Source organism: Chenopodium album, chromosome 11 (assembly GCF_948465745.1).
Source record: "Chenopodium album chromosome 11, dcCheAlbu1.1, whole genome shotgun sequence".
NCBI lineage: Eukaryota > Viridiplantae > Streptophyta > Magnoliopsida > Caryophyllales > Amaranthaceae > Chenopodium > Chenopodium album.
In genome coordinates this window covers 9,939,882-9,961,380 of record NC_137844.1, presented here as the reverse complement: position 1 = coordinate 9,961,380, position 21,499 = coordinate 9,939,882, and the positions used below count along the sequence as shown (strand labels likewise).

General features: G+C 35.3%; 2 protein-coding genes across 2 annotated transcripts; both read left to right on the top strand.

Moving 5' to 3' along the window:
• The first annotated feature begins 3,715 nt into the window (after positions 1–3,715).
• On the top strand, positions 3,716–12,543 carry LOC145568528 (cleavage stimulation factor subunit 50-like). The gene is made up of 14 exons (XM_081627949.1): positions 3,716–4,150; positions 4,561–4,644; positions 4,744–4,871; positions 4,953–5,025; positions 5,105–5,188; positions 5,278–5,364; positions 5,836–5,906; positions 6,123–6,174; positions 6,281–6,338; positions 7,615–7,715; positions 7,831–7,982; positions 8,172–8,280; positions 12,007–12,063; positions 12,149–12,543. Exons 1-14 carry the CDS (start codon positions 4,043–4,045, stop codon positions 12,302–12,304), a joined length of 1,320 nt encoding a protein of 439 aa, XP_081484075.1. The 5' UTR covers positions 3,716–4,042; the 3' UTR covers positions 12,305–12,543.
• Positions 12,544–14,060: 1,517 nt separating this feature from the next.
• LOC145567364 (psbP-like protein 1, chloroplastic) lies at positions 14,061–20,397 on the top strand. Its single transcript, XM_081626626.1, has 8 exons — positions 14,061–14,256; positions 14,375–14,474; positions 15,240–15,320; positions 15,527–15,609; positions 15,701–15,823; positions 15,935–16,006; positions 18,867–18,963; positions 20,083–20,397. The coding sequence occupies exons 1-8, from the start codon at positions 14,188–14,190 to the stop codon at positions 20,184–20,186; spliced, it is 729 nt and encodes a 242-aa protein (XP_081482752.1). The 5' UTR covers positions 14,061–14,187; the 3' UTR covers positions 20,187–20,397.
• Positions 20,398–21,499: the final 1,102 nt, after the last annotated feature.

The window sequence follows — 21,499 nt, the reverse complement described above, 5'->3', positions numbered from 1 at the left end:
TCGGAATCATCACCGTTGCTCGAACCACCGCCGGTGGGCTGACCGGAGCCCACCGGCTGGGCAGCACCCTGTCGCTGCGTGCAGGGTTGCTCCTTGGCCAATGGTGCACTACTGCCAGTAGCTGCCTGCAAACCCTGCTGGACAGGGCCCTCCGCGGCCTGCCTGTGGCCTGGCAGCTGCTGTCGCGGGTGGGCTGCAATCTGCTCTGTCTCGTGACCTTGCAGCAGCACCACAGGCTGCTCCACAGCCTGCCTGCGGCCTGGTAGTTGCTGCCGCGGGTGGGCTGTGGCCTCATCTGGTTCGGGGGGTGTTTGCGAGTCTTGGACAGCTTGTGACCCCCCCCGGAACACCATCATCTTCGTCCCACACGGGTGGGTTGGAAAAATAATTTTCCCATTGCATTCTTCGGTCATCCGGAAGTGATATAAGATAAGGAAATTGATCTTCAAAAAATTGCACATCCCGACTTACAAAAAATTCATTCGTTTCCAAATCATAAAGACGCTAACCCTTCTTTCCGTGAGGATAACCAACAAAAATACACCTCCGACTCCGAGAATCAAACTTATCCTTAACTCGAGGACGATTCGCAGCATAAGCAAGACAACCAAAAACCCGAATGCTATCATAAGACGGCACTTGACCAAACAAACACTCATGAGGGGTTTTCCCACGAAGAACTAGAGTCGGAGTCCTGTTAATCAAATGAACAGCAGTCATAACACACTCACCCCAAAAATATTTAGACAACTTTGCCTGAAATCGAAGAGCACGAGCCACATTGAGAATGTGACGATGTTTACGTTCAACTCTACCATTCTGCTGAACCGTGTCAACACATGACGTTTGATACAAGATGCCCTTCTTTGCAAAGAAGGAACCTAAACTGAGAAACTCTTGACCATTATCACTACGAACAACTTTCACCTTACGACCAAATTGAGTTTTAGCCAAAGCACAAAACTCACAAATCAACTGTGAAGCTTCGTATTTTCCAACCATCAAAAATACCCAAGTAGCACGAGAAAAATCATCAACAATGGTTAAGAAATACCGAGCACCACTACTAGACAAAATTTTATTCGGACCCCAAATATCACAATGAATCAAATCAAATATACCAGATGCTCTATTCGTACTCAATGGAAAAGAGTTGCAGGGTTGCTTTCCCATAAAACAAATATCACAATCAAACGTACAACCAGAAGAACTACTATGATCATGAGTACTACGAGAAACTCCCGGAAGAGAACTAACCACTTGCATCGATGGATGACCAAGACGTTTGTGCCATAACAAACTTGCATCTGAAATTACCACTTTGTTTGCCTGAGGATTCCGATCATGAACCGGACAGAAAATATAGATCCATCACACTACTCCCCCGCTCCAATCAGGTTCCTCAAACTGCAGTCTTGAATAATGCATAGCTTGTCAGTGAACATAATAGAGTAGGATTGTTTTTCTAACAACTGAGACACATACAATAAGTTGCATTTAAGAGCATGAACATAAAGAACATTATCAAGAGTTAAATTATCAGACAGAATAACTCTTCCTTCTTTTGTAGTAGTAGTGCTCTTCCTATTAGGCAAACCAACGGGCGACGAAATATCAGATAGATGTGTAAATAAATCAATATTACCAGACATATGATTTGAAGCTCCAGTGTCAATGAGCCAATCAACTGAATTATAGGTGCGAATAGACGAAGAACTCGAGCACTGAACGACAGATAAAAGTTCTTTCCATTGCGCATCAGTGATAGTAGGAACACTCCTACGATTTGCGTTAGTAATACGCTCAAATGTACGGTTAGATTGAGCCCCCATTGAAAGAGAACACCAATCTAGCTCAATCAACAAACTAACTCAAACGATAAGAACGAAACGAAAATATGAGCTACGAAACCACGAACACCAAAATCAAAGAGATACACAAAACCAGCTCAACAATAAACTGTGATACAAGCTATGGAACCAGTGAACCACAATATCACCAAACTTCACCAAAATCACCAAATATAACCAAACTAGCTCAACAATAAATGAAGATATGAGCTATATAACCACGAAACACTACCCAACTTGCTCCCACAAGAGAAATAGCAGCAAGTATGAAAAAAAAGAGGTACTAACTTGCACCAACACTAACTGGCAGAAAGTAACTTGCACCACAAATGCACTAACTGGCAGAAAATAAGAGGTACTAACTAGCACCACAATTGCACCAACTATTTCTTCCTTTTATTAAAAGAAATAGTAAGAACCAACCTTAATAATGCAATGAATAAACCAACAGAAACCAAAAGCACACACCACTCACACAGAAGTCGCGCACACCAACAACTCACAACACCAACAAGGCACCACAACAACCAAACTCAAACTGCCACAAAACGCAACACACCTTGCGCAACAAGACAGCAGAAACGACAACCCACACAGCATACACGGACCACGCAATAACACAGCAGCACCACGCAACAACCGCAGCACCACGGAACACCACAAGCAGCGCACACACCTATGCACACCACTCACACCGAGCACTACAAACGCAGCAACACAGCGCCAAAAAAACGAACCAAAAAAACAGAACAGCAACACAGCAGCACACAATGCACACACACTGCACTCCACGCCACACACTAGCAGCGCACGTACCACGCAACACACGCAGCACCAACCAACCAAACCAATCGACACGCACCACCACACTAGCAGCAGCACACTCACGAACACACCCATTGCCTCGCAACAACAAGACAGCAACAAACCAACGACGTACCACAATAGTAGCACGCACAAACCAATAAAATTAGGGTATGTAATCCCTAATTTCGACCAAAAATAATATGTGAAAAAAACGAAGCCCTAATCTCACAATTAAACAACGAATTTTGCGGAATTAATTCAAGAAAAATATGCGGAAATTGAAGAACAAACCAAGATCGAAAAAAAATTCTCTAGAAATTAGAGAGCCCTGATACCATGTTAAACTCAAGAATATTGTGGAGAAAACGGCTTAACCTTTGCATTGATTATAATCACATATATATATACACAATACAATAGGAAACATAACTTGCCTAAAACTCCTAACAAGATAAACTTAACATAATTAAAATATTAACAAATATAACCAATCAAACTCTAATAATAAACAGCTAATATACCTTTTTAGTTTGGACTATCGAATTGTCTAACACTCCCAACGTGTCTCAAGAATACATATTAAGTTACAAAACTAACCTTTTTTTTAACAATTTTGTTGTAAAAGAAGAAGAAGAAGAAGAGAAAAAAAAAAAAAAAAAAAAAAACTCTAAGGGACTTATAGGAATGGTTAAAATTACCCGATAAATTCAGAGCATGCTAGACTCTAACTAATCCGGATTTTCGCTGTCTTGGTCATTCTACTATGTTCGATTCCCCCATATTATATTAATCATTTTATGTAATAGCGACAATGCAAGCAATATATAGAAAACACATACACAAGTTTCACAACTGGTAAGAAATAAAGTCCATAGTTCAAAACCTATTACACACATTCAACTTCTATAGTCTTAGAATTATCAATAATCAAACATTGAGTAAGTTTTATTCTTTTGGTTCAATCATAAAATGCATAATATAGGGTTTTAGAAATTTTTTTGAAAATAAATCCCGTTTCTCATACTCTCAGAGTATTTAACCCTCTAATTTTAGATTAGATTGTCCCCATCTCCCAAAAAATAACGCAGCTCATCAAAAGGTTCGAGTTAGTTTGATTGAATCTACTCTCACTACACTCTCTTAAAAAAGGCGGCAGTACCGCCAACGTTCTTTCTGTTCTTCCCAAATTCCACTTTCACTCTATTTTTTTTTTTTTTTTTTGATTTGAAAATCAGTTGTACTCAATAATCAATTACCTACAAAAACTTAAATTTCCCACTTACAAGATTACTGCTACGTGCAATAGTTTTTAATTCCATTAATTAGAAAAGGTGGTTTTTTTTTCCCAATTAATTTAGGGTGAGATTACTTTTATTGATTACTGTATGATGGGAATTGACGGAAATTTTGAGCAAATTCTACAAGAAGGCAAGCTTTATCGCGATGTTAATGCTTTGATTGTTGCTCATCTTCGTGACAATAATCTCAATCAGGTATGTCTATTAATTATTCAAATCCCTTATTTTGTAATTAATTATCATATTATTTATGCAAATATTCAATGAAAAGGGTTGATAGTGTGTAAATTAGGGTATTTTCATGCTGATTTCTATGCATTTTATCATTATATTACATGGGTATTTTCTAATTTTTGGTTTCATGGAGCTATTGTTAGTATTGTAGGTAGGTTAACTTTATTATTAAAATTAAAATTATGTTGTTTTTATACTGAAATTGTGAAGTTTGTTTCTGGGATTAAATCTGAGTTATTTAGTATGGAATAGTACCTTACAGTGTATGACATTGTATGATTATTTAATACTATGTTTATCTTGAGTTATGTTTTGTTTTGTTGAGTAATTTATTCATACTCCGTATTGATCATGTTATTTTCCCAACATAGGCTGCCAGTGCAGTTGCTTCTGCTACAATGACCCCTTTGAATGTCGAAGCACCTCCGAATCGACTTCTTGATTTAGTTTCCAAGGTTTGTACCTGCAAAAATTATTTGTGCATTATGTCTATTGAGTTTATGTCATGATATTTATGATCATTTTCATCTAGTTTTGGACTAAGATTTGAACAGGGTCTTGCAGTAGAGAAAGGTGAGCCTATAAAAGTGGTTTCTGCATCCACATTGTTTGATTCTGGTTCTGCCATACCCGCAGCTTATGGGGCGATCCCGGTTCCTCAAACTGCTGCAATTGATTTCAGGCAAGCTGCTTTATTGTACAGCATTAAATCAGAAACTTAGGCAGTCTGAAAATAATGGCTTGTGTTTTGTCTGGAAATCAGTGCCTCACTGGATGTTAAAGGTGCATCTAAAACTTTCTCGGAGCACGAGACGAGGCATGTGTCAGAGCATAAGGTAATGCAATTCTTTGTCCTTTCATTGAATTGTGTGAGGGTTCTAAACTTCTAATTATGATTACATGGCTTTATTTCAGAATATTGCCAGATGTGCGAGATTTAGCCCTGATGGGAGATATGTAGCTACAGGAAGTGCAGATACATCCATTAAGCTCTTCGAGGTGTTTGCTCAGTGCAAGATAGATCTGTACCTTATCATGTGCTCACAATTTCTCTTTTTCTGAGATTGTATTGAACTTTTTATTTGCAGGTTGCAAAAATAAAGCAAATGATGCTACCAGAGGCCAGAGATGGCCCTGTTCGACCAGTCATTCGGACATTCTATGATCATATACAAGTAAATCCTTTTGACTTTTAGAAATTGTTTGGAGGATAATTGTCTTCAAAAATTTAAACATTGCTATTTAGAAAGAAAAAAAAAAAAAGTGATGGTACGGTTCTGGTAATGGCAAGTGGTAGATCGTTATTAACTTTGTCTACTCTGCATTTTACACTGGCTAAAATTATCGAATTCTTGAGTAATAATTAAGGCCTGATTTGACCTTGATAATTGAATCGATATGAGAAAAGATTAACACTTATTTGCAGTTGGATTTAGACATTAATTAGTTTAGGCCTTTTACATAACTTCACTTTGTACACTCCGTATGTGATTTCATCTTTGGCTCTTTAGTTTAGGCTCTACTAATATTTGCGGGTTGACGATAGGACTTAGCTTAAGGTTAACTTTTAGGTGTCTTTTTTTTGCTGGGGAATAACAAATGCTTTATGATGTATTGTTCTTACTCTTTCCTATTTTCAATTGCAGCCAATAAATGATTTGGATTTCCATCCACAGAATACTATATTGATTTCTGGCGCCAAAGACCATACAATAAAGTAAGAGACTGATATATTTGGTAGCCTTTTCAACTTTATTTCTTCCTTCTCAATTAAAAAACCTTTATTTTCTACCTTCTGCTCATATGAAGTGGCTTGAAGAAAATTGTTTATATTTATGACTTAATGAAATCTGTTAATGTTCTCTTAGTGAGAATGGTTTTATGCCATTTTTTCTTTATAATTGAAATGCTTCTTTCATTTATATTTTTTCAGGTTTTTTGATTTTTCTAAAACAACAGCAAAAAGAGCTTTCAGAGTCATTCAGGTCTGGGTCATACTGCTGTCTTATTTTAAACTTTTTTTATTGCAAAAGGATGAATCTTAATCTTTTATATTGGACATTGTGAATTTCGAAACTTGAAATTTTGCAGGATACTCACAATGTGCGATCAGTATCATTTCATCCTTCAGGGGATTATCTTTTGGCTGGTAATCTTCCTTTTGTTGTCTTTCAAAAGTGTCCAAGTGTGTGTTGAAGGTTCTGTGGTTTTGCACGATTGTAACTGAATTTTGTTATAATTTATCTAAAAAACTATCAATGTTCAGTTTGATCTCATCAAAATCCTGTAAATTGTCCTATTCAACCTATGTGCCTAATGTTCTGAAGATTTTATTTCCATGTTATAGATGTATATTTTATTAATTTAGACTTTGATTTGGCCTCAATTCTTGTAAATACAGTATACACCTACCCATGCATCTCTTAGTAAAAGTCAAGACTTTCTATTTAAATTTGCTCCAAACTGATTGTCCCTATGATCATTATTAGTTCTTATGGTGCACAATTATATTAGGTTCATAGTTACTGATGATTCTTTTCATTTCTGTGATTTCTCGATGTGTAAGTATGTTCAACCAGGACAATCATCTATGAGTTGATTTTTTTTTTTTTTTTTTTTTTTATTCTATGTGTGTGAATGCTTTTGGGTTTGGCATGATTCGTTGAAACATGATGGTATACTCTATATGGGCATCTTGATGCTGCTTATGCTTATGCTAAATTTATAAGAGTATTTTGAGGTTCTTTATTAGGAGCTTGATGACGTCCGTTGTTTAACCACTGGCATGATAAGAGTTCCTGTATACTTCAAAATGTCAAGACAAATACCTAACCTTTAGAAAGCCAGAAGTACTCTATTAAAAAGCTTTTCTACACTGGTCTACCTCTTTTACTCCTCAAAATGTGTATTTTCTGTTTTGCCCTTGTGATGAACAAGTATTACTTTAACTACTGGCATGATAAGATGCAAGTGATCAGTTGACGCTAATAAAGGTCTCTGCTTGTCTCTATTATCGCTTTTCTTGATGACATGGTTCTGCCATGCCAAATGTCAGATAGTTTAGAGATTCAATCATCCAGTGAATGAGACTAGATTGGTTAAGGTTTCTAAGGTCACACCATTATATCATATGTTAGGCTGGACTCCTTGCTGTTGCAGCTGAATGCGTGCTATTTGCTTTAATGTATGACGTGGCATCTTTCTGCTAGATTATTGATACCTAAGAAAAGAAGGGAAAAAGGTTCATGGTGTTTCTGCATTATCAGCGAAAAAGGTTCATGGTGTTTCTGCATTATCAGCATGCTTCAGGCCAAGAATTACTTTATGAATGACCATTAATTATCTGCGTGGGAAGGTTAATGTTTGTGTCTCTAAATTTAATGAACATTCCTCAGAGGCTCAGAAATGCTGAATTAGCTGTGCAGGTACTGATCATGCAATTCCACATTTGTATGATATCAACACATTCAAGTGTTACTTGTCAGCTGTTTCTGAAGATGTTGCTGGCACTGCAGCCATAAATCAAGTATGCTTGTCTCTCTTATTGGAATAGCTATATTAGTATTATGGTATATGAATAATATGATATCCGGGGATCTTGTGAATGTTGCTTAATTTTCCAACCCTATTGGATGATGTAGGTAAGGTATTCTTCCACTGGAGGCATGTATGTCACAGCATCTAAAGATGGAGCTGTTCGATTATGGGATGGTGTCAGTGCCAAGTGTGTGCGGCCCTTAATTGGTGCACATGGAACTGAAGCCACTAGTGCATCTTTCACCAAGGATAACAGGTACATATTCTGCAGAATGAACTTATTGTGTTGAGTCTGAGATTTTAAATTTGTTTTCATCCTAGTAATTTTGGCTTGTTAGCTGTAAATTTTCTTGCCAACCTTATCTTTCAGCAGTGGATATTGATGTGACTAGTATACTATGATATTACTAGATGCAGTTCTGAATAAGCCTTCCAATATTTGCAGGTTTATTCTGTCATGTGGCAAGGATTCCACTGTTAAACTCTGGGAGATTGGCACTGGAAGATTGATGAAGCAGTATGTGGGAGCTACACACACGCAATTGCGGTGCCAGGTAGGTCCATGTCTTGGCATATATGGAAGTCACCTACATTTTTCTGGCATTATACTGTCTGTCTGCTGTATACCTACTTAAACTAACAGAAAAATTGAAAATGACATTAATATTCAGGGAAAAAGGTAAAGTTAAAACAAAACCTAGACATTCAAAAGTTGAACAACTAGGATTAATTATGCTAATACACACCATCTTGAAATAATGGTTTCATTGTTTCATCATCTTAAATATTAAGGACTTGCATGCTCAGCTTTATTTGCTTAAAATTGACTTTTATATATATATATATATATATATATATATATATATATATATATATATATATATATATATATATATATATATATATATATATATATATAGATTTTGATGTTTATATATCACTAATGGATGAAATTCACATTAATATTAACTGCTTGAAGCCTATTTACTTAAAAAATCCTTTATGACGGTGACCATTATTTTTGGAGGGAGCAACACATTTAAGGTTTATGTAAAGTACAGTACGTTTCCCAATTTCCTTCTGAAGTCAAATTTAGAGTGGGGAGGTTTTTCAGTGTGACTTTGCAAGAATTTTAACAATCATTATGGTTCATCTTTTACAATTAGGTTGAGTTTGGCCTGTAGGAAATTGTTATGAACTTATGATCAATTATTGTATCTACAGACATTATATTTCAGCGTAAATCAGTTTTAAACTTTCATTTCCCTTTGTTTGGTTAATTGCTAGAATATAAGGAAGCATGATGAATGGGAGGGGATGAAATGTAGGAGAGAATGAGGAAGGCAAGGGATGAGGTGGAGAAGGTAAATTATCCTTAAAAAAGTAAAGTTGGATAACTATTGTCAACCTTTTGTAGCTATGGGAGGAAACATGGAAGGCAGTGGAAAGAATAGGTCTTGAGATGTGTTTTAGGAGCTATAAAAACTGATGCTTCTACATTCATTTGCATAGGCTTTTGTAGTGCTTGTAGATTTAGAGGCCATGTAAACATGCACTATAGAGTAGACTAGAATTATTCAATGCATGCATGACATTCACTAATTTATTTTATCAAATTCTTTATTTCTTTGAACTATATTCTACTTGGATGCAAGTCATGCAACTAATGCATGAATATCCAGATATGTGAATGCAAAAGGCCTCATCTGTCAACCCCTTTTTGAGACTGTTGGTCATTATTCCCACCTTACATCTGAGGTTCAAACTTTCCCCTTGAAAGTTCCTTTGTAATAGTTTCTGTAAGTTGGTTATAAGTCGGACAATAAGCCAACCTCGTTTTGTTCTCATCATCTTATGCTCAACATCCCTATTGCATGAAATTTCACCTTCATATAGTTGACAGAAATGGTTTTTCGCTTGCTTGTATTGTGTCAAAAATAAACCAATCCTGAGTATTGTTCAATTTTATTTCATGGCTGCCTTGGCCCCTGGCTGGAGCTTTATTTATCCCTAATCAGCTAATATCTTCCTTAACCAAACAGCTTGCTTCACTGTTGATTTAGCATCTTATTCTGCATAGAGTGAAATTGTATCCTGTACTACTCTTCACAATAAAGACATCCCACTATTATGGAACAGCTTTGTTAAGCTTCTTCGCTCTCCCCATCTCTTTTCTCTCAGGATCATATTAAGCGGTTGTTTTGTGACAGTTCGACTTTATAGGAATAATATTCCATAATCACACTCATGGGAATTTGCTGAAGTTGTTTGGTTAGCAAGGAAATCACATTCATGGGAATTTGCTAAAGTTGTTTGGTTAGCAAGGAGGGAAGTAACTTCCCATAAGAATTTCCACTTACATGGAGGGGACTAGGTTAGTAAATTTCTACATTTTATGTGAACTGAAAATTTCTGGGAAGTCCCACTTCCCCCATTTCGCATTCTACCAAACGACTCACCTAACCTGCAATTCCTAGGAAGTCTCATTACTTGATGTAAACCAAATAAGCACTTAGTTCAATGATCATGTTTAATTTAGTGCCTATCTTTGTCTCCAGTCTCCACACAAGTGGTTCCTTTTCTTTGTGACTCAAACGTACCATTTTCCATGCAGAATGGAATCTTTGATAGTGTATCCTGAATTTCTGATTAGTTAAAATTATGAGCCATTAGTCACATGAATTGTTGAACCACTGCCTATTAACCACCTCTTTTTGACACCAGAATTCGCATCTTGATCTGCATAAATATGAAAACTTGGACATACATACAATCCGACGAGTTTCTTGCTGGCTGCTAATGTCTTGCTGATTTTTCAGTTGTGCAACCTACTCCTAAAGTTCTTCTTGTTATGGCCAAACCTTACATAAATATTGCATTTGGGCCACGGACAGATCCAAGGGGGTTTACCCAGGCTGTGGCCCACCTCCATTGATCAAATTTAGTATATTTATTTGATGCTTTATTAACACTTAACACAAGGTAGCTTAATAACACATAATTTATTTGGAGGTCCCTTGGGACTAGCAATTTTGCTCTTAGTGACTTTATGTCACAGGTGGCACATGGAGGGAAATTTCCACCAATTGATAATATTTTCCCCTTTGATCTATAGTCTTTTCCTTGATTCACTTTCACTGCTTCATGAATTGACTTTGTTCCTCGTTTGAAGAAACCTTCTGTTGAACCTTCATTCTCCTTGCTGAACCAATTCCTATGCATCCACACACCTCCACGGAGCTAAAATACGATTTTTTGGTATAAGGGGTTGCTGAAATCCTCCAGACCTTTCTTTCATCAGAAACAGTCTTACCGTATATTTTCATCTGGTTTACTAGCTCCTTAACTCCATAATAGCTGTCCATATTCTCACCATCTTTCAAGTGAATATATAGTTATTAAGATTGTTTTGTCTCACCTTCTAGGCTTCTTGAAACAGCTCTTGTAGAATGCTAAGCCTCTTATGCTGCTGAAGCTCTAATTCTGGTGAAGTTTTGTCCAAACTAGCATCAAAGATGTGAAAACGGCAGAAAGTACTGCTGTACCCTTCATCTCATCTGCCTAACTTTCTGTAGTTGGCGTTGGCCTATTTTATGCTCTCCTTTTTTTTTTTTTTTTTTTGCTTAAAGCCTGTCTCAATAATTTCCCATATATCAGTGGATTTCAGGAAAAGCTACATTTTTAACAGTTCAGATGATCAGGAATTGTAATTTTCTATTTTCTCCATCAAATCACCAAAGTTGCTAGATGCCTAGAAGAGTAGTAATTGATTTTGAAACCATACTCATCTAGAATTTATGCTTCTGAGTGATTCTTTTATATCTTAGATATTTTGGTTTATTTTTGTCCCTTAAGATCCTCGTAGACTGTACAAAGAAATATGGAAGGTAGCAGAAAGAAATATTCTTGATTTGTATTTTAGAAGCTGTAGTCTGATATAGTCATTTATTCATTTGCTTGGGCTCTTATAGTACTAGTGTTACCCTTTTGTAGCCATGTAATACATGCACCAGAGATAAGACTCGATCATTGCATGCATGAACATTCATTTAATTTACGAAGTTAATCGAACTTATTCAATCATTCTTATCAAAAGCAACTAATGTATGAATATCCAGAAATCAGAATCATGAACACAAAAGGTCTCGTCATTAACACGGCCTAAGAAATTTCTTTCCAACCCTTGTCAAACCAAATTTCTTTCCAACTTCTTGAATTTCCATTTTGGCTTCTTCCATTACACATGATTTGTTAATGTAACCATTATTTTATTATTGCAGGCTGTTTTCAGTTTCACCGAGGAGTTCATATTATCCATAGATGAACCCAGGAATGAGGTTTGTTTGGCTTCTCAAATCCCATTAATTGTTTCATATCTTCACACCTCTTTTTCTAGCATCTAACCAGCCTGCTGCATTACAGATTGTCGTCTGGGATGCACTAACTGCGGCAGAGGTAACAAGACTCCGGTCAAATCATATTGGACCACCCCGGTGGATAGAACACTCACCTGTAGAGGCAGCATTTGTTTCTTGTGGGACTGATCGATCTATTAGATTCTGGAAGGAGGTTCTCTAACTTACAGGAACGATACATAGCTTGCTGACTTTCGAAGGCAGTAGACATTTACTTGATCGTGGATGATTTCTATTGCTATTATCCACACTTTTTGTTTTGTTTAGTGTTGTATCATCCCAAATACTGTATCTGTATGAAGAATAACATTGTATTGCCTATATGTTGTACTGTATTGCATAAATTCTACGGCAAACATGAGCCTTAAAGCATTAGTACTGTACCAGAGACTAATTTGCAAAGTTTCATGTTCTGATATTATGCTGTGAAAGATGGTGTTCAAAATATATATATATATATATATATATATATATATATATATATATATATATATATATATATATATATATATATATATATATATATATATATTATGCTGTAAAAGAGAGGAGTTATAGACCTGAGCCTATTATTGGCCTAATCAAATACGTAAAAGACCATCTACTGTACGAAAAATAACTTGCTTGAACATAACTTGACCAACCGTAACTCCGTATGTGACTGCCTTGAATCAATCTTATGTAGACTTAAATTATTGTAACTGTAACTATACAACGAACGACGATACCATTTAATTAGACACAGATTTAATGTTCAACAAGTTTGACGCATTAGCGTAACATATGTGTCACATCAACAAAGAAGAGAAAAGCGAGATATCATTCTGTATAACAGATTGCCTCAATCTAAACTCGAAAGAAGTACACTCAAAACTAGATTACTGATTGCCAAACATGTCGTTATTACTCAAATATGTAACAAACTGAAATGTCTTAATCTATACGACTATACTCATGTTGTACGCCTGTACAACCTGTTTGTCACCTCTAATCGCAAGTCGTTACAAACAAGTTTATGTAAAAAAAAATTGCAATTAACAAAGCCAAAATTAGTCCGTACAACTTAGTGTGGATGTGGAAGAGGGAAACAGCAAATTACAAAAACAGTGGGCAATGAAACGTATCCCGAGGAGAATCTTGGCAACGTTATGGACATGGGCATGGGGATTTAAGCCCAATAAAGCAGCCGCAAAGTGGCATTCTTTCTTTGGCCCAAAAAGTTTGCGCATGTAAGCATGCTACTTCTCATCAAAAGCTATGAAAAAGCAACTAACACACTACATATGAAATACAATATGAAGCATTTTTGGGAGATTGCAATTAATATCATAATAATTTCAATATGAAATGAAATTTTATTCATTCATGCTAGACCTATTTGCTGGGTTATGATGATGTTAACATCACCATCGGATCAAGGAATATGCTATATGATTTTGTGTTTTATACTCTCTCTGCTCTCTTATTAGAATATCATTTCTCTAATTAAAGGAAGGAGGGAGTATTAAATATTAGAAATGGAACTCTAATAAAAGGATGGAGGGAGTATTAAACAACATTAAGTTTACCGAGTACATTATATTGTATAATAAGTTGCATAGGGCATTTACATCTATTCATTTTGTATCAATTACTAACAGGTATACGATTATTATTCTCTTTGCCCACAAATAATGTTCTTGTATTCCTTATTAGAATGATGATGAAAGATATCTCTAACCTAATAAAAACTTACTCACTTGTTATTTATGTGATGTAAACTCCTTTACCCTCTCTTTTTATCCTCACACCCTTACTCCATTTTATTGAAAATTATATAAAAAAAAAAATTTACATGTAAGAGGCCCCCGGCCTAGTAAAGTTAATTAGTGTGAAGAGGAGAATTGTTTATTCTGAAAATAGTAAGCACAATGAAAATAAAATAAAGATAAGGTGAGTCTGTCATCAACCACACAGACATAGACACAGACCCCATCACATTCCTCTAAACCAACTGCTACTTTCCCTTCCTTATTCAATCTCCATCATCTTCCTTTTACTTCAACAATGGCGTCTTTGCAACAATCTATTTTACCCTCTATTTCTCAAGCATTTCTTCCTTCTAACTCTTCTCAGGTTCCCTTTCTCTCTTAGGAAAATGTACTTAATTTTCAATGGAATTTGTTCCTATTATTTTAGTACAATATTGTTCCTTAATTTCTATGTAATTTTATACCAAAATTGTGTTTTTCAGGTAAATTATGTGTCATCTGGGAAAAGGGTTTCTGTTTTAGTGAAGGCTGAGCGAGTTTCATTTGCTGCAACTGCTTCATGTTCATCAATATCTTTCCAAGGTAATTTTATAAAATTATTAGTGAGTATTAATTTCAAAATTACCCAAAAATTTTGAATTTACTTGAGGATTTGCTTTGTTCAAATTTGTGTTTCAATTGTTAGAACTATGAGCAATTTTGTGAGTTGAAATATAAGGAAAAGGAGAATATGGTTTAGTATTTGCTAAATTTTTTTAACCCCAGTTCATACATTTTTTAGAGTGAATTGTCAATATTATACTGTATTGTTTTAATTGATTTATTTATATTACTAGTATATATTATGGGTCAATGATAACGACAGATCATAAAAATTAGAAAGTGTTGATATTTGATACTTATTTCATGTAATTATGGAGTTTTGTTTTTGTTTTCACGGAGCATTGTGAATTTAGTTTGTGTATAATGAAGATTTTAAAGTATGGATACCCTGTAAAAGAAAATTTGGTGGTGAACTTGATTCTTGATTTTCCTGTATCCATCTTATGATCTCTGCTCAGTTACACACATAAAGAGATGGTCAAACCCTTTACTACATTGAATACGTGGAACCGAATTTGAAAGAGTGGAGGAAAATTGTGACATTTCCTTCTCTAGAGGTCTTTCCAATACTTCATGAAAGATCGAGTACCAGAGGGTGCCACAACAATTCCTGCAAGACATTCATATCCTTAGAAGTTGCATATAGTGCATTTGTACAAAGATATGGCCATTATTGTTTTTTGTGTTAATAAGTGTCTGTTCCATTAATTTTTTTGACAAACACAATGTTGTTCTCTGTTGCAGATGGTGTAGCAAGGAGGAAATTGCTAGCCCTTGGTGCTAGTATACCTGGAATTTTGCTGTTCGCGGACACCCCTATCTCCTGTGAGTGGTGATTGAATCACATTGTACATGTTTTTTGTCGGATTTGGTTTGAGCAGGCTGTTAAATTGCTACTCTTTGAATAGCAACAAGAAACCTAAGTGTTTATTTTATCTTTGTGATATTCTGTACTCGAATAAACTCTAGAATTGCAACATCTCTTAATAATGGTGCATAAATCCTAAGAGCACACCCTTGATATGGTTCAGTTGCTGCAGAATCTAAAAAGGGTTTCCTCCCTGTCACCGATAAGAAGGATGGATATACATTTCTGTATCCATTTGGATGGCAGGTATTGTTAGCTAATTAAGATCTTTTTGAATGATCATTTGATGTTGATTTCTGCTTGCATGATTAATCTTCCCTTGTTGCATCCTTTTCAGGAAGTTTCAATTGAGGGTGAAGACAAGGTCTTCAAAGATGTTATTGAACCATTAGAGAGTGTCAGTGTGAATCTGGTTCCAACTAGCAAAGAGGATGTAAAAGAGTTTGGACCTCCAGATAAGGTTCTTTTATAATTTGATTATGAGAATAATTGAATTTCCTTTTCATGATGCGTGGAATTTTGCTTCACTCATCAGTCATCATCGATCATCTTTGTGAATTGCTTGTTTCAGGTAGCTGAAACTTTAATCAAGAAGGTCCTAGCCCCTACTAACCAGAAAACTAAATTAGTTCAAGCGAAAGAGGTCAGTTATTCTTCCTTTCCAGTTCTATATACATTGTATTGCTATGGTTGCATGATTGAAGTTTTTCTGAAAGTGAAGGGATCAAGTTCGGAGCCTCTGTTTTGAGGTGGAATTCCGCAAAGTATTCATTAATTATATATTTTTGTGACACTCGTTTGTTTCTGTCAATATATGCTATTACAATCTCGTGCATACAGCCAATTTTCCATGTATTTTTGGTAGGGAGAATTTAAGGGGATTTCAAATGCCCAACTTGAGATTATGATTTCATGGCCTTGTGGGGAGTGAGGAGATAAATGGAATGCCCAAGATCTAAATCTCTTTGAAAGAGAGCCTTTTTTAGAGGCTATTAGTGTTTCTTTCCCCACTTATGGGTTTAAGGCTTTGATTGATTGATTAGTGTTTCTATCCCTGTCTTCCTTCTTTTAATGGTCTTTTTCATTTTATGATCCTATAAATAAAGCCTTAATAAACAAACTATTTTTGGTCAGAAATAATCTGAATCTCTCATTACTAAAATTGTATGCTGGCGGAATTCTATCCAGATTCAATTCCTTTTTCTGTTTGACTTAGGTTTCATTATGTGTGCAACTTCCCTTCAAATGTTCGGTTAACTTGCCAGATTAATTTTAGCAGGCGTCCTCTGATCCTCATATTACATTTGGGACCATGCACATGGCACTGGATGATTGTGCGTCACAACCTTCAGATGGCTTGATTATGTCCCAATTCTTCATTGAATAACAACTGCTAATATAAGGCCCTGAAAGGCTAATTGAAGAACTGAAAGGACCAAAACTTTGTTTAGTGAGTAGATTAAACCAAAATTATTTTTAAGGCATTTGCTTCTCTGATTAACAAATGAGGAACCAAGTTTCAAAGGCTTAAACCTCAACTCATTTCACACTGTCACTTCTTATCAGTTTTAGGGTGAAGGACATGCATATGTAAAGACTTTGTAAGAAGACATAATGTTGGAAGAATACTATAAAGAAAGGTGATTCAAAAATAATTTTACTACCTATAAGAAAACATGCTCATTATTCATTTCCTAGAAGCCTTCTTTGCTACAGGACTAAAGATCTTGCTATTTGGATTACCACCTTAGGAATTCCCTAAAAACAATTTTCTTGGTGGGGAAATAAATCCTCGGTCTCTAAGGACAAGAGACTTTGATGTGATTCACCCCTTAGCCTAAATCCACAAAGTCAAAGGAAACTCAATAGTTTGGTCATTTTTTGAATGTTAAAACTTGTTAAATCTCTATACCAAACACTGCCTTAAGAACCCCAAAAAACTTGAGAGCTTAAAGGGTAAGTATCCCCTACATTTTCAGTTACATCATGACTTACAAGGCCCACTTATAAAGAAAGCTGTAAAAGAAATTGTAAAATGAATAAGAATACACATTTTAGAGAGGATCAATACTTATTTCTCATCAATGTCAAACTAAAACTTGGGGATCAATGGACAATGTTAATACAAGTTTCTTTGTCTTGGCAATTTGTCACATTCGTACATGAACGCAGGGGGATAAATGGTTTAAGAGGGCTTTAAATTGCTGAGGTAATTTCCCTCTCTTTAAAGAGAGGACTAATGAGTTGTAAGAGTTGGGAACCCACTATCAAGAAAAGTACTGTCATATGAGAAAATGTATGTAGATGAATAAATGGATAAATATATCTCTCAACCTAAGTGATGAAGCCTGATCAGGAACAACAAAGAACACCTAGTTAGTCAGTGCTTTTGTGAGATGATAATGGTCTGTAAGACTGTAATCCCTCAAGTGATTCAGCTGTTGGCTAGGGATCACTTAAAGGTTGCATTAATATTGTGATGAGATGATATAGTGGACATGGTTAGTGTTTATGAAATTATGGTCTGTTGGATGCAGATTTACTGAGAACAGGAACTACATCAAGCTTCTGTGTTTCAAGTTTTATTAGTCATGTATGTATTTCTAAAATAATTTCTTATTGTTGTTTCTTTACTAGTGTACGCCCTGTTGAACCTTAACGTAAATAAGGGCACATGTCTTTTGTTTTAAACCCTAAGGGTCCAGGTATGTGGTATCGGGTAGAGCAATGGTTTGGGTCTAATATAAACCTGCCAAACCCAAACCCTAACATAGACCCTCTCAATTTTAACTGGACATTGATGATAAAAATGGTTGTATGTATGCATTAATGTTAGACTTGGAATTGTAATTCCTGTGCATAAGGATGTATTGTGTGACTACTACTCTACAAGCCCTCCTTTTATTTGTATTACATTCAAATTGATTGTGGGTCATGTATTAGCTTTGTTGCGCATTATGTACATAAAAAATAAACGATAATAAAAGTTGAAAAAAAATAGGTGAAGGATCAAGTATTTGGGCTCTTACTACAAATGGTTAAGAATGCATTTAAACAATAAATTTAATACTGTAATTAATCTTTGGTAATAGATATGAATGCTTCAAGAAAAAAAAAAAAAATGGCATTTCTATTTGCAGGATTGTTGGTTTGTTGGTGAATTGAACAAGGGTTGGGAAGTGACCTTTTTATTTATTTTCTGGTTAGATTGGGGGTCTATAAAGAGTCACAAACTCATAAAGGGCAGTGAATTGACGTAGACCGGGTTTGATTTTAAGTTTTAGGTTCACCCCAAGACTAAAACCAATTAATATACTTGTAGTTGGCATCTACAGTGACAGTTTGTGTTGATCGGGCCATATTTCTTTATTAGAATCTCATTCTAACTCCTGCACTTCACACTTAAGCTGTTTACATTGTATATTCTAAATGACATTACTATTTTCAATGATCTTATGCTTGTTTATAATGCATAGATGCTTATTAATTTAATCTGCTTGCAGCAAGATGTTGAAGGCAAAACGTATTACACATTTGAGTTCACTGCCCAAGCACCAAATTATACCCGCCATGCTCTAAGTGTAATCTGCATTAACAAGGGTATGAAATAAAATTATCTTCCATTTACAAAAACATATGCTATTACAGTAGGGGGCAAAAAAAATCATTTTCCAAATTATACTAGTCTTAATATTTTAGGAAAAATGACATTCTTTTTGGCAAAGCCGAAATAGAAAAAGTAACCTCTTTTTTATTTTAATTATTTTTATTAATACATTTCTTAGAATATAAATCAATTGTATTTAATTATTCTTGAATCCTACTTCTAAGTACAAACCTCTGTATTAACTTGTGATTTTACATTGCATCTTCATATATAAAGGTGTTAACAACCTGCTTCATGGCACATGGCTTAGACTCGAGACGAGTCTCAAGCTTTTTCAAGTTTAAATTCTCATGTTCATCTTACCATATACTTTGCTTGAGTTCAAATCTTATATTATCTTTTTACGTAACTATGTGTCTATGTTTTTGCTATTGCTTTTGAGTTTCTCAACATTACTATACACATTTTTACTACAGTATTAATTTAAGTTGGATGCTATAATATTTAAAATAAAATAATTAAAAATTAGCCTGTGCACAAACTTATCTTGGGACTAAGTCTTTGTTGTCGTTACTGTTCACAAACTTGTTCAATCTCATATAATTTTCGAGCCAAGCTCGAATAGTTCGTTAACATCCCTAGTCAATAATTATGTGTCTACTAAAGTTTGGCAATAAATTGTGTGCCGTGAAAGTCATGAGCAAAGTTTGGTCATCATTATTAAACTTTCAAAATAGTTTGCATTTTGTTATGGAATATAGTACTAGTAGGTCTAGTACAATCGTACTATATTCTCTTAAACAATTCAGAGATAGTTTTAACATCTTTACATTATTACTGAGTTCAACTCAGTGTACAGTAGTTTATTTTTGTCTGGATTGGTGTGTAACATGGCGTCATGGCACAATAATTTGCATCCAAACGATGATAGATGGACTAAAAAATGCTCTACCCCATCCTCCACTCCACTCAGGATGGAATTATACTGTATGAAGGCGTACATGCCGCGTATTTGTAAACTGCTACTTTGACTGATGTCTAAGATGTTCTCATTTTTATCTCCCAATAAATTGTCAATGTAACTATTTTGTGGTGGCTCCTTGTTGTTGCAGGTAAGTTCTACACCTTGACAACAGGAGCAAATGAAAGGAGATGGGACAAAATGAAAGACAGATTATACACCGTCGTTGATTCTTTCAGAGTCTTCAACGCTTGATTTTATGGTAAACTAGACATCTCATATTGACACCCTACACTCTTTCTGCGTGAGTTGCACAAATTTTAACTTTATTCGAAGTAAATTGCTCCATAAACTTGAATGTTGGAGAACACTCATTTTATGTATATTAGACCCAAATTTTTCAAAATGAACGTGTAAAAGTCTTCTTCTGATAATGAAATTTTATCCCACCGTGTGAGTCTCTTGATGCGGTATCTTGATTGCTATTACATAACCAAACATATATGCTAAACACTTAGCCAGTTTCTGAGAAAGATTAATTCTGTCTACTGAAATTTTATGAATTTAACCTTTAAATTTAAGCATCCCATAGTCAAAGTCAGTTTTCTAACTCAATTCTTACTGGAGGATGAATGATTGAAAATTGGTACTTGTTACCTCATCTATCTGTGTTGGTAAGAGGTAAGATGGCAGCTCTTATTACGCTTGTTTTTCTTGAGGATAGTTATTAGCATTATAGAAGGAGTCTAGGACTTGAAAAACTTGTCCAATGTGCTTCTTACTGTGTATATATGAACATATGGCCATATGGGTTGGAAACTCTCTTAAACACTGATTTTTTGATCGGTAGATATAAATAACTATATGGGCTGCAGGTTGTGTAGGTTTACAATAGCTTTCCTTCATACTGATGTCTATATCCCTATTGTAGCACCTTGGAGCCGGTATTGAGAGATTGGGTATTTGGGTTGCATTACTTTAATATTGTGTATCTTAGAATGACCTCAAGGTCATGGGTTTGATTCCTTCCAACTGCGTTACTTGGGGGTGGCGATTCCTTTTTCCTTCCTCTCATTCCCAAGAGTCAAACTTGCGTAACTAGGCTGATTTACTTGTAAGAGTTCCCTGTCTGGTAGGTTTGTTCTCCTTACCCACCCAAAAAAAAAAAAAAAAAAACCCGTGTACCTTAGCATGAGATTGTCCTTGCAAAAGTAGACACAAACTCATTATTACCATTACTTACTAAAGATGTTTTTTATGTCAACCTTTTCATCTTTTTTAACATCTTCTAAGATTTCTTTGACCTTCTTTTTCCAAATTGAAATTTGTTTGGTACTCAAAGAAGCTTACAGAAGCACTTGCATCAGAAAGACAAAAAGAGATACTGTGTATCAAACTTATGTTACATGAAGTTTGAAGAATTTGCCAACAATATATAGGAACAACCAACCTCAACTTACGAAACCCTGATAACAAAGAGTGGAAATTCACATGTAGACACGTTTATTCAAAACTTTTTCATATTTATAATATGAAGATAACCTAAGTATCTTAAGTATACTAGTAGC

What these genes read in the sequence shown, in the direction of transcription:
- LOC145568528 (XM_081627949.1), top strand. Translation starts at nt 4,043, where the DNA reads ATGATGGGAATTGACGGAAATTTTGAGCAAATTCTACAAGAAGGCAAG. An exon ending in GCACTGCAGCCATAAATCAA is followed by an intron (nt 7,716 to 7,830) that starts GTATGCTTGTCT and finishes TGGATGATGTAG; the next exon opens with GTAAGGTATTCTTCCACTGG. An exon ending in TAGATGAACCCAGGAATGAG is followed by an intron (nt 12,064 to 12,148) that starts GTTTGTTTGGCT and finishes GCTGCATTACAG; the next exon opens with ATTGTCGTCTGGGATGCACT.
- LOC145567364 (XM_081626626.1), top strand. Translation starts at nt 14,188, where the DNA reads ATGGCGTCTTTGCAACAATCTATTTTACCCTCTATTTCTCAAGCATTT. An exon ending in TTCCTTCTAACTCTTCTCAG is followed by an intron (nt 14,257 to 14,374) that starts GTTCCCTTTCTC and finishes TGTGTTTTTCAG; the next exon opens with GTAAATTATGTGTCATCTGG. An exon ending in TGTAATCTGCATTAACAAGG is followed by an intron (nt 18,964 to 20,082) that starts GTATGAAATAAA and finishes TTGTTGTTGCAG; the next exon opens with GTAAGTTCTACACCTTGACA.